At 45.4% G+C, this 12,924-nt stretch overlaps 1 protein-coding gene across 1 annotated transcript; it reads right to left on the bottom strand.

Annotated features, from left to right (window-relative positions):
- Window positions 1–1,788: 1,788 nt before the first annotated feature.
- LOC142886569 (adhesion G protein-coupled receptor E1-like) lies at window positions 1,789–12,700 on the bottom strand. The gene is made up of 23 exons (XM_076023580.1): window positions 11,607–12,700; window positions 11,212–11,247; window positions 10,764–11,135; window positions 10,473–10,604; window positions 9,858–10,037; window positions 9,024–9,149; window positions 8,778–8,921; window positions 7,962–8,108; window positions 7,710–7,856; window positions 7,576–7,613; window positions 7,300–7,380; window positions 6,946–6,975; window positions 6,719–6,884; window positions 6,503–6,631; window positions 6,259–6,434; window positions 5,176–5,355; window positions 4,240–4,443; window positions 3,918–4,159; window positions 3,736–3,802; window positions 2,771–2,862; window positions 2,511–2,670; window positions 2,333–2,389; window positions 1,789–2,216 (listed from the first exon to the last, which is right to left on the bottom strand). Exons 1-23 carry the CDS (start codon window positions 11,635–11,637, stop codon window positions 2,166–2,168), a joined length of 2,988 nt encoding a protein of 995 aa, XP_075879695.1. The 5' UTR covers window positions 11,638–12,700; the 3' UTR covers window positions 1,789–2,165.
- Window positions 12,701–12,924: the final 224 nt, after the last annotated feature.

The following is a 12,924-nucleotide window of genomic DNA, read 5'->3' as shown; positions in this document are numbered from 1 at the left end:
CTCCCGGGGATCCGTGGCCCTGGTCACTGCACTTCATTCCTATTGGGTAATTGGCCCGTTCTCATTATCCACTAAAATTGACAGGCCCCGAGAAGTTTCTTACGGGCTCCGGAGTCGCAAGCTATTTCCAATAATTGCTCCTCTGCTTGGTCAGCAGTCTGTGCTCCCATTGATTGCAAAAAGCAATAAAAACAATTACAAAAGGATTCGGGGAATTCTCCATCCATCCCGCCGATGACGTCATCGCTCGCTCTCGCACAGCGTGGTCGCGCTGGCATGGGGTTGTGTTCCTCGCGCGGGTTGCTGGTTGCTGTCATTTCAATATGTCAGAACGTCGTGCATGCTGCGGTCTTGGAGGACGAACGCTCACCGCGCTTTTGCAGGTGGTGGATGAAGGCCTTTTTTTTTACCTTCTCGGTCGCCTTGTAATGTCAAAACGACTTGGTCGAGTTTGTTGCAGTGCGATTTGTGAGCTGCGAATCGTGCCGGGGATTGTCCTACAAGGACCTTGGTGATAAACAAGTCCAGGCTGGACTACACATTTGTGAATGCTGCCACACTGGCGCAGGATTAAAAAATAATTTCTTTGCAGCTTGACTTGTCACAAAATACTCATCATACAAAGAAGAAACCCCACATGGATAATTTTCCAAGAAACCCTACAGAACTGCAGAAAGCAGCTAATTCTAATTTAGCCCTCTGTTTGCAGTCTTCAGACAAAAGAAAAGGTGCAATTATAGCATCCTGCTGAAACCTGATGCTTTGTTGGGTCCTTCACATGTTTGGAAGGAGACAACAAGGTGATCTCAGGAGTTACGCCCTTTGTTGTGATGTCATAAAGGGCTGACTTCCAGAACCCCCATGTCTCTCTGAAAGTTGGCACAGACAAAAGAAGTCAGCACGGATCTTTGTCACACAGCGGCTTTTGGATCACAGAAGTAAAATGGCATCGTGGGACCTTTAACAATTTAAAAATTTTTAACAATTACTCTCTGGCAAGAGTGTTGCTACTCGCTCAGCCTTCGGCTGCCTTTTTTTCCCCCCACTATGTCTCCCGCGTTGATGAAGTAAGCTAATGGACGAACATGGAAAATGAATAAGGATCCATTAGAATGGAATGGAATTTTGAAAATCCACAAATACTTTAAGTTGGACAAAGACACTAAAAAGAAACAATCACTGTTTTCATTCGTTCACCACAATCATTTCCATATCCATGACAAAGAGGGTTTCCCTGTAAGGACGAATCTACGTATCGTCGGTAACCCAGGGGGTGGATCTGTCCGGGGTTTCACAATTCTATCCCGACATCAGAGTATGTAGAGTGAGATGAAGCGGAACGTCAGACACCAGAAAACGGGGATTAACAATTAACGTTGTTTGCAATGCTCTTATGCCACCACTAGATGCCGCCAAACCTTACATATGGTGCCTTTAGAAGCAAAAGTTCAAAATGTCACTGCAAGCCTGGACACAAGTTATACCCAAACAATGCGAACGTCAGCGAGCCTCGCCTCTCCCTCCAATTTGTCTTGGAAAGTCTGGCGCCACCACAGTTGTAAATGCAGACAAATGAAAGTGTAAATCCACACAAATGGAGGCAGGGGGAAAAAACAACAGAGGCCTCGTGGTTTGACTCTTGGGGGGGTTTGTTTTCTCTCGACGGCGGCTGACTAAGGATGTGAAGAGTGACATGTTTTGTGAAGGCCACCACTCCCAAGCAAATGAATGCGAGGAGTGGCGCCACCCCTATTCAGGGGTTTCTCTATTCTTTTAACCATACAAGAATCTGCTTTTTTTTTAAGGTTTTTTATTTAGTAAATTACAAAAATAGGTAGTATTGCAAGAATATTCAGCTATGTCGTCATATAAGGATTCAGACAGTGTAGTTTTGAGACACTGGGTGTGTTACTGTACTGTGTTAGTTAAGTCTGGACAATTTGAATAGGGACAGTCGGTGAAAAAATATAAGTGAAGACATTCCACGTTTTGTTGGGAGTAAATGATACTATGTTAGGTTGTAAAACTAAAACAAAACAAAACATTATAACAACAATAATCACAACCATCATTGTCAAATCACATTTAGTTTGTACTCTGCTGCTCTTTTATTCCCCTATGCTCTCTTGAATGGGATCAGTAGTCGTTGTCTCTTCCCTCCTCTGTCAGTTTTCAGCCTTGTCAAAATCCTCCGTCATCGAGGGAGCATCTTTCTCCTAAAACACGTTTGAATGAGTTTGTAAAACTATTCACAGCAGAAACCCATAAAGCATCAGCTGTCCTACCAATACGCGGGGAAAAAAATAATGTTGAGTCGTGCACCGGGACCCACCGTGGTTAAATGTTTCCCACAAGTACATGTCAGCCAGCGGATGTATTCGTCTCGCACCTGTGGGACAAACGCAAACAATCAAAGAAGCGCGTGGCCTCGTTTTTGTTTAACAAAAAACACACACACACACGTACGCACACCACGCTGAGGGGACAGAGGCAGATTTTTTGACGTGTACCTCTTTGTTCAGCAGACAGTGGACAATGAAGAGGAAGGTGCCCTGCTGGGAGTTGAGGATGATGAAGAGCACCTGGAAGAAGAGATTAGTCTGGTACAGACCCAGAATCCAGGTGCAGCCCAGTATGACGAACTGGGCCACGATCTTGAACAAAATCACTCTGCAGAAGAAAAAAAAGGGAGAAAAATTAGTTAATTAAAGTTCAAAATACTGCAAGTATTGATGATTCATTCACTGGTTGTGAGAAGACAAATGTATACCGGGTGTCCTTGGACTGCGAAACGTCACTTTTCATGTTGGCCAGAGTCGGCCGAAGACTCCACAAGGTTGCACAGAACAAAATCCAGTTAAGCTGCGAGAACAAAAAGATGAGCCAAGATTAACGAGTAAGAGGAAACAGAGAAAAAAAAATCACAAAGGAAGAAAAGAAAAAACTATAGAAGCCTCGTGACATTGTGTGCTGTCACGCTGTGTGTTGATGTTCTGCAAGTCAGTCATGAGAAGCCAGTTTTGTGTTTTTTGTACCAATGAAGACAGAACGGAGCAGCCGTCTCTATTTTATCATGTTTTGAGGTGTAACTCAAAGAAAAGTAGTCTTTGCCTGGTGGACAGACACCACCAGGCAATAAGTTAATAAAGTTAGTAAAATTGAGAACTAGGTTAAAATGGGCTCCCAGGATCCAATCCTACCCCCAACTACCCCTAACAAAACAAGTGATCAAATGTCATATTTTTTTTACTCCCATCTATACATCACTTCATAACAAAATTAATTAAAGTGAATTTCAGGGGGATTGTCGGACTGGACTGAAAAATCAAATCTGTCAGGGGGCCTTTGTTTGTAAAAGGTTAAAGAATAACGAGGTTAGTCCACACACACATTCATTATCGGAGCTTCTTCCTACAGAGCAGCTCTGCTTCCCTCTGCTATTTCGAGCCACACCTCCCGACCCACTACAACCTTGCATCTTCCCTTTTCCTGTCAAACGACAGCGCAGCGCTCAGGCAGATTCTACTTTCATCTGCTTCCTCCTTCTTGCATCTCCGTTTTCTGCCCTCTACTACCTTACAATGCTCCAGGGGACAACTCAATCACGCTCAGGCGTGTAAAAAGATAAAGGGAGTTGGGAGGGGGGATGTGTGTGGGGACAGACGTTGCAACCCGATGATTGATCGTGTCTTTGCTTTAAAATGAGGTGCAGTTTCTAGGGCGCGGTGTACTCACCGCAAGAACAACAATCACGGGGCCCGACAGGGCCCAGTTGAAATTCCTCTTCACGGTGAGCCAGCACCTGCCAAGCGTCAGTCGACACACAGCATGCAAACGAAAAGGACATGTGCAAACAGCATGATGAACGAGGTCTCGCTTGCTCAAAAGGCCCTCCCCCTCCCCCACGGCCGACTCACGCCTTGGCGTCTGTAGCTCCGTATCCATCAGAGTAGACCAGCGCTGACACTCCGACGACGGTGAACGGAACGCCGTAGCCAATCAGGTAGAGGAGAGGCCTGGGGAGGCCGTCCCTCTGGATCACCTGCACCTTGGAGAGCCTCCGCACTAGCAGGTGGAGCTGTAGGGCCTCCAGCAGCATCCACACGAAGCCGGCGATGACCAGGAAGTGGAGGAGGCCGGCCATGACGGTGCAGGCCAGCTGTTGGAGAGGGCCGATCGGAGAATGTGAACGCTGGACGTCTTTTGTCCTTTCTTTCTTTAGCGTTGTGTTAGCGTTACCTCGCTGTCGAGGTACTGGTCATTCCACAGCAGGAGCAGATGCGTGAAGGCCAGGTTGAGGCACATGTGAAGGCGTGCCGTGTTGTTGATCTTGGGGTTCCAGCTGCACAGCAGGAAGGTGAAGATGGCCAAACCGAAGAAGAAGAGGCCGACGATCACGCACACCCGGTTTAGCCACTCCAGGAAGGGATCGGACGGCGGAGGCTGCGAATGACAGCTTTTATTTGTACTTATTATTACTTGGACTGGTCGGATGTTGAAACCGGTCTCGTCAGCAAGCAGTGTCATAGTCTGGCGCGTCACATGGGACTTTTTCAGGGTGTCATTTTTGCAAAGAGCAGTGAGGGATTCGAAAGACGGGGGCAAAACTTGGAAAACTTCTGTCCTCTGTCGTCTGTTGTGTGTCCAGTTCTAGCGACCCAAAGGGATTTGTTGTTGTATGTTATGCCAGCTACTGATTGGTGTGAACGATGGTTACATACCATTATACCTCGGAGGTAAGATTTTTTTCGGTAGTTCATGGAAACTAGTGAAAAAAGTGCAAGCAAGTGTAAGTTTCTTGCACTCATTTTTTGCACTGGACTCTACTGGATGAACTGTTGAGCTGAACAAATAATATTGTCACCACCCCCCAAGGGCATTCTGAAATTGGTGGAACTAAGCACACTTTGGTTCTGATGGCCCAATGCTGATCTGAATAACCGGCAATGGGCCCAAAGGGGAAGTCCGTGAATTTGCTTCACAACTTCAGATTAGACTGTTAATGGAGTTTCTGATGAAAATGCTGGAGGAAATTACGCTGTGGTCAGATGAGGCCCATCACTCTCGAGTTTCCCTCAAGCCTGATGAAGCAGGTAAGCAGGTAAGAGTTGGCATGATCTGCCAAGGGAGTGGTTTGCTGAAGGTATGTGCAAGGTGGACGCAGGAATTTTTTACCTCAGAAATCTGCAGGATGAGGGCAAAGGTCGAAAGGTGAGAGCAGGAGCACACGGTGTAGTTCTCGTGAGAGAAGGAAATCCAGCAGCCGTCGACGGACCAATGCATCGTCTGTCCTGCTTCTTCTGTGTTTTTGTCTTCCCAGTACACGCACGTCACTATTCCATTGTCGGGTATTGCCTGCAGGTGTCACCACATGGTTTGGGGGGGAAAAATACATTTTTGTCAATGAATGAATGGATGAATGAATGAATGGATGATGGACAAGTGGATGGATGTTGTACAGGTACGTGGATGGATGGAGGGATGGATAGACAGACAGGCAAATAACTCGATAATGGATGATGGATGGATGTTGAACAAGTAGATGGATGGATGGATGGATGGATGAACAAAGGTTACGTGAATGGATAAACAGGCACATGAATGGATGGATGGATGGATGGATGGATGGATAGACAGACAGGCAAATGACTGGATAATGGATGTTGAACAAGTAGATGGATAGATGGATAGATGGATGGATGGATGAACAACGGTTACATGAATGGATAAACAGGCACATGAATGGATAATAAATGATAATGGATGAATATCAGACAGGTAGATGGATGGAACAATATATCATGGATGGATGGATGGATGGATGGACAGACAGGCAAATGACTCGATAATGGATGATGGATGGATGTTGAACAAGTAGATGGATGGATGGATGGATGGATGGATGGATGAACAAAGGTTAGGTGAATGGATAAACAGGCACATCAATGGATAATAAATGATAATGGATTAATATCGGACAGGTAGATGGATGAAACAATGGATGATGGATGGATGGATGGATGGATGGATAGATGAACAAAGGTTAGATGAATGGATAAACAGGTGCATGAATGGATAATGAATGATGGATGATAGATAGATATTGTTAAGGTAGATGCATGGATGATGGATGAATGTCAAACAGCTACATAGATGAAGGGATGCATGGATTAATGGATAATTGATTAATATCAGAGATGGATGGATCAATATATGATGGATGGATGGATGGATGGATGGATGGATGGATGGTTGGACCTTCTTGTGCTGGATGGTGAAGTTGACGGGCTCCGTCAGGTTGGTGTTGTTCACCGACGGCAGCATCACGGTGAAAACGTCGGAGTTCATCTCCGTCTTGTTCTCCGTGTGGAAGTACTGGTGACTCAGCAGACTCTCCATCCCGCTCAGCGTCATGAAGACGACCGAGGCCGAACCTGAGCCACACGGTTGGATGTCAGACGCCTGGGACCAGAGCAGATTCTTGCACCGACCGCTGCCTCACCATTGTTGGCGCTGGCTAGAGCCTGCAAGTTCATGTCCAGCGTCTGTCCCTTCGCCGAGAGGGCGACGGTGTTGCCCTCTTGCTCAGAGTCTTCCTCGTTGTCAGGGTTGATGGTGTGCAGGCTCAAATCTTAAAAGAGAAAAAAAAAATAACTCACGTGGAATCGATATTTCTCTGGACAGTCAACCCTTCCAAACATGCGGGAGCTCCTCTTACCGACGGTTTTGGTCTGCAGTGATTTCTTGCTTCCGTTATTGGGCGACGAGTGCAGCATCGTAGACACGAGCCGGTCTGAGATCTCCAGTATGAAGCTGCCGGTTTTGCCGTCTCCTTCGCTGCTCACCCGGATCGCCGTGGCGCGTGGGCCGACGCCAGACACTTGCTGTGGGGAAGAACCCGGTTAATAATTGACAGCGCCAGAAAATAAATGTGCAGTCAATTACCATCGTTGCAGACCAGAAGTTTGTCACCGTCTGTGGAAAAAAAAAAAAGAGGAACGAGATCAAATATTAACAGCGGTACATCAGGCAACTTTCATTACATGGGTTGCTTCTTCAGTTCTGTTTGGCACTTTATTTATAAAGCTTACTTAAAACAACTGGGATTTGGTCAATAAAAGCAAAAACGGTAATGAGACTGCTTTCAAAAAAATCAATTTTTAATTTTTAGGAGTGGTGGTCAGCAACTGATCCATTTGTACAATCACAAATCTTTATATTTCTATCTTTCTTTGTTCTTGCAGGTCCTTGTTTTGACTTAAACAGTATTATAAAATAAAATATTGTTTTTTAACTCACCGCATCTGGCAGGAAGGCCTCAGAGTTGTTCCTAAGTTCGTCGTCCATGTTTCCGAGAAAAGCTCTTTCTTTAGTCTCACCCTGCAAATCAAAGCACAGCACGTGTAAAAGAGAGGCGCAGTTCCATTTTTCAAAAAGCAGAATTATTGAACGGGGCCGGTAACTGCTCATGTCTCTTAATACCCTCCCCACCCCTCTCGACAGAATTTATTTGTGGGGTGGTGCTTTGATCTGTTTTTAATCTCTGAGCCTGGAGGAAGAAAATGTGGGCTTTACCTGTTTAGGTACTATTTTACCGACAACGTCGTCGAGATCTGAAAAAGAAAATAATTGGATGGACACATTGTGAATGATAATCTACAACATTGAGTCACACAAGTTGCTTAATCTTCAAACCCGGCTTTGCTCACATTGGCAAAACGACGTCCCAACTATCCAGAAGATTCCGGTGGAGGGGTAATATCCATCGGGGCAAGAGCAGAAGAAGGTCCCTGGCACGTTGGTGCACACGGTGTTGAGGCCACAAATGCCCGGTTCCTCGTAGCACTCGTCAATATCTGTGAGGGAAAAAACCCACGGGAGGACACGGTCTTCTTCTGAGTTGCTCAAATGCCGCGGACAGATCAGGATTTATGCACGCGTGCGACCGAGAGGGCGCGCACCTGTGCAGGGGTTGGTGGCGCTCGCTATCACGTCAAAGTTGTTCAGCCGATACCCTTTGATGCAGTCGCAGAAGTACGAGCCGATTGCATTGGTGCAGTTGGAGTGAGGTCCGCAGATAGTATCTTCTTCTGTGCATTCACCAACGTCTTCCCACGGAAATGCAATTTTTTAAAAGTGTTTTTGCAGTCGGAAGCAAGAGGAGACACACACAGCATTTCATAAGTCAGCAGGGCGCATTAAAATGTTTGCGAGTGGTAAAAGAGCACTTAAAGGTCCCACATTTGACAAAAATCAACATCTGACGTTTCCATCTTTTGAATATTTTTTAGAGAGAGTGGCCAAAAGTCCCCCACTTCTGAAATGCAACCCTTTGTGATGTTACAAAGTGTCCCAATTCTACTCCATCAGGCTTTTTCATTTCAGCTTTCAAGCAATGTGTCCTGAAATTCTGACGCTGAGGGGCACATTCCTACTGAGAGAGCTTTTCAAAGTCAATCCGAGGAGCAGGGCAGAGGGCGCTCTAAATTTCAGCAGGTTTATTGCCATGAAAATAGCCGCGCCAACTGCCAAGGTACATTTACAGAGGTTTAATTTCTCTGACATTAAGCCCAGCTGGAGAAATTCCCGCTTTTTTGTGTGGAGCAGTTGCAATGTCTTCTGGAACCCTCGAGAAACGACGACCTTTCCCCAGAGGATTGGGGGCGGGGGGACTGATATTGGGTGAAATATGGGACCTCTGCAGCACCACCATGTGTTCCAGTCGGAGCTTGACTGAGCCAGAGGATGAAGCCTGTGGGCGCAAAGCACACACGTACCTATGCAGATGTTGTCCTCCGAGGGTTCTATCTCTCGGTCGGTTGCCGCGTAACCCACGTTGCACGTGCAGGTGTACGAGCCCAGAGTGTTGTGGCATTCAGATTCGGGGCCGCACACAGTCGAGTTGTAACACTCATCAATGTCTGAGGAGGGGGAAATTGAGTACGATTAAGAACACACGTGCTACAGTGCACCACTGCCGCTCACCCCGCGACACAACTTGCGACAGCAACTTGAGCGCAGACCTTGGCAAACGGGCCGGAGACTCATGTCGGGCTGGAATCCTGTGGCGCATTCGCAGTGGAAGCTCCCCACGTTGTTGGTGCACGTTCCGTTGTGTGCACAGACATCCTTGAGGCATTCGTCAACATCTGCAGGCAGTCGACAATAGGGGCAAATCCCGTGTCACTTGGCCCGGTATGACATGACAGTGTCATGAGTAGATTTTACAGGTATCTGTATTTTGCATGAGAATTTATTGTCCTGATGACTTAACTTTTACCCCATACATTTGTACAAAAAGAAATCTGTGCTTTTAACTCCTTACATTGGTAAAACCTGCTTGTTACTTTTGCATTTGAACTTGTAAAAAATTCTGTTCAAAGTAAACCAATTATTATGTGGTATGCTATGTTGTTCAATGTAGTCCAAGTCAATCATATTCTTGAGGGATATTTGGCTTTGGGGGGGTCACTGTTCAGTACATTTTCTGTACAGAGAACGCAGAAAATAACATTGGTTATTGTTATTAAAAGTGTCAATATCCTAACTAGTATTTTATAGTATATTAAGAGTACCAAAGCAGTTAAAATGTCTTTTTTCATTTTTCTATCAATGAATGTATTTTTTCATTAATGGCAAAAAATAATGATTTTTACTCTTTACTTCAGTTCATTCCAGAACCTGTAGATTCTTACTTTTACTTAAAGTAAAGTAAAGGAGTTGAATCAGTACTTTTACTTTTTTTTTTTTTTTTTACACAAGTATTCTACTTTTACTTAAGTACAGAGTGTAAATATATTTTTGCCACCTCTGCATGACAGTCAGAGGAGACAGAAGGCCGAGCCTTTCATACGTACCTACGCACGCCAACAAGCCTCCAGGCGCCAGTCCTGGACCGGATGCGTTGTAGCCGTCGTGACAGGGACACAGGAATGCCCCCACAGTGTTTTTGCAAGTGGCGTGCGCTCCGCAAATTAGTTTGTCAAGGCACTCGTCAACGTCTGGCGAGAGCAAACACCCACATAATACAGGCTTAATGATTTAATGGAGAACCCACAAGGAAATGGTCCAGTCCAAGTCCATGATTGCTAATCAGCCACTTTATTAGATACACCTGCACATTAACCCATGCAAAGCTCTAGACATCATCATCACCTGGCAGCAACTTGGTGCTTTTTTGCCATGTTCAAGCATGAAAAAAAGAGAACTTTGAACTTGATTTGTTTTTTCGAGACAAAGGCAACTTCTAGTGAGAAACTGCAGAAAAGCAAAAGGGGCCATTTTAAAACTAGAAATGTTGCATCTCCCGATGTTTCTTGAGTTCTTCAGGCACCCTAAGGTTCAAAAAACTGATGACGAATCTATCCATTTTTTTTTGGGGGGGGGGAACACCGCTAAATATTTATGTGTACGTGGAAAAAAAAAAACAGCACAATGAAACTCCACTCGTCTTTAAGGTAGGATATACTTGCCAGTGCAGCCGTATGAATCATCAGTGGGCAGGTGTGTCGGGAGGAGCACGTATCCCTTCTGGCAGACACAACCTCCCTCCTCTGAGCACTCAGCTCGCGGCCCGCAGGAGCCTTCAGTACAGTTAGAGTGATCTGAAAGAAGAAATACACTATCATTCAAAGTTACACAGCAAAAAATTGGATTGAATATACAGTATATGTAATTTTTAGTGGCTACAGGCGACTTGCCTTGCTATAAAATCTGATACACATATACAGTATTGACGCTTATTCCATCTGGTTGCTACTCACAGGTGACGAAGGCCACGTCAGCGGCTCTATGAGCACCACGTTTATACACATAGAATCCTCCGGGGCAGCAAGCCATGCTGACCTCCACCTCAATCGCCTCACAAAACCCCAATACCATGCTATACGCCGTCCCGGTGACCTCTGTGTCATTGCCAGTGGTCGGACACTCAAGCGGAACGTAGAGCACGTTGGCCGTGCCGCCACGATCGTTCTCTGTGCAGCTCCTTACGACCCGGTCTCCCCCGATTCCCGTGAAGCGGCTCCAGGAATTCACCAGGTGCGAGTCGTTTTGGGGGAAGCCGGGGAAGGACGTTGACTTGAAGTCCTTGTTGCGCCACGGCTCGGTTATGGTTTGGTATCCGTCACAGGCGCCTGCCAAAGGAAGCATTAGGAAAACATTTGGAGATTAAATTTGTTTGAGGGGAGAACAAGAAAAGAAAATGCTCACCGGATGCATGGCAGCTGGTAACAGGCAGGAGGAGGCCTGGTTGAATGAGACACAATGTCGCATGAGAGCAGTTCTCAGTATCCCAAATGTTTGTCATTTTATCTTGAAAGTGGGATATTTAAGTGGAAGCAGCAAAAGTCTTCTCTTCATTTCAGACAATCAAGTTCAATTATTGTCCTGTATGACAGACATTAATTGAATTTGAGGGAATTTTCCCTCAAGAGATTCCCTCTTGGGATTAATAAAGTTTCTATCTATCTATCTATTTTTATATCTATCTATTTGTTCATTCTTTCGTGAATTCTAATGATTTTTTTTCTTTTAAAACCAGATTGTAATCTAACAAAAGTCCATCAAGCTCAAAACACGAACCGGATCTTGGGAAAATCACTTACCCAGCAGCAGGTTCCGCGTCCAGCCGTTCATCGTGACTCGTCAATTCTGGCCATGGGTTCCGACTATCCCGACCTTACGCTCGGAGATTTGCAACAAACCAAAAATTGTTTTTAAAAGGATTTGCTGTCAATGCAAAAAAACATGCAAATGAATTGAGCCCTGGGTGTTGGAGGGGCCTCTTAAATGTTTGAGTGAAGGAAGGAAAAAAAGAGGGAAAGGAAGGAAGGAAGTAACAGCTCACGTGCTGAGGGAGTACACTAAAAGAAATTGCACTTGGAGACTGTGATACATCGCAGACGCCGGGACGCCCCTTTAGTTTTGTACAATGGCAGGACAAAAGTTTACTTGAGTCACTTCTTGGCCTCCGACTGCATCAGGCAAATTTCTCTGCGTCTTGCCATAAATAAACATCTGCTTTTGTAGTGATTCAAATCACTCTGATACACTTGTGTAATTACTTTCACCCCTGCACCTCAGAGAAGCTTGATTACGCCGCTAGATGCATCAGAGATTATTGATCTCCGGCAGCAGGAGATTGAAAGAGCCTTGGCTGCGGCGGGATGCCAAACGAGCCTCTGAATTTCCATCAAATGTGCGGGGGGACAATTGATAAGATGCCACACACTCAAAAAAATTGCTTTACAGAATGACAGCACCTGAACAACCAAACAGAACAAGGTGGATACTTTGAAGCTGTCGGGGATAAATTAGCAAATGAATGGCACCAATCAGTAGCTCTACGTCCAATTCGCACAATTGTAAACAGAGCATTGTTGCCAATGTGGTCGAAAAGAAGAGGCCTTTTACACCAATAGGGGGCACTGTGGTGCCTCCAACAGCATCCATACAAATCCTTCAACAACAGCTCGGGCGTTCAAGGCACAGGGGACTTGTAGGGTTTTTGTTGTTGTTGTTTGTTTGTTTGTTTGTTTGTTTTATAAAAAGGATGCATTGCTGTCAAGTTGTAATCGATGGAGTCACTTCAGATGAGATAAGGCAAGTTTGATGCACTTGCGGTGTCAAATTAGAGGTCACAACAGAAGATGAACATAAAAATGGCCAGCGTGAAGATTAATAGTCCACCAGAAGTTAGAAGACAAAATCTTATTTTTAACACGATGATAAAAACGGGACAACGGGATTCAAGAAAATATTGAAAATGTAACGTGAGCCCGACGCTTTCTCCATGTGGTAAAGTTTGAACAACTGATCCAATAGTCTGACCTCTCTGTGTGGGAAGGCAAAGGCAGCTGCGCCAGATAGGCCAGACCCTTTACTTTCCTGCCAGACAAGCTGCGTTTGTTTGCCCAAAAGGGA

This window comes from Nelusetta ayraudi, unplaced genomic scaffold (assembly GCF_046127955.1).
Source record: "Nelusetta ayraudi isolate G7.1 ecotype Tasmania unplaced genomic scaffold, CSIRO-AGI_Nayr_v1 ptg000016l, whole genome shotgun sequence".
In the NCBI taxonomy this organism is placed as follows: domain Eukaryota; kingdom Metazoa; phylum Chordata; class Actinopteri; order Tetraodontiformes; family Monacanthidae; genus Nelusetta; species Nelusetta ayraudi.
This window is presented reverse-complemented; position numbering and strand designations above follow the sequence as displayed.

Coding starts and splice junctions, on each gene's coding strand:
- LOC142886569 (XM_076023580.1), bottom strand. CDS start 11,637: ATGAACGGCTGGACGCGGAACCTGCTGCTGG. Junction 6,885..6,945: donor ACTTCTGGTCTGCAACGATG/GTAATTGACTGC, acceptor TCTTCCCCACAG/CAAGTGTCTGGCGTCGGCCC. Junction 2,671..2,770: donor TCGCAGTCCAAGGACACCCG/GTATACATTTGT, acceptor TTTCTTCTGCAG/AGTGATTTTGTTCAAGATCG.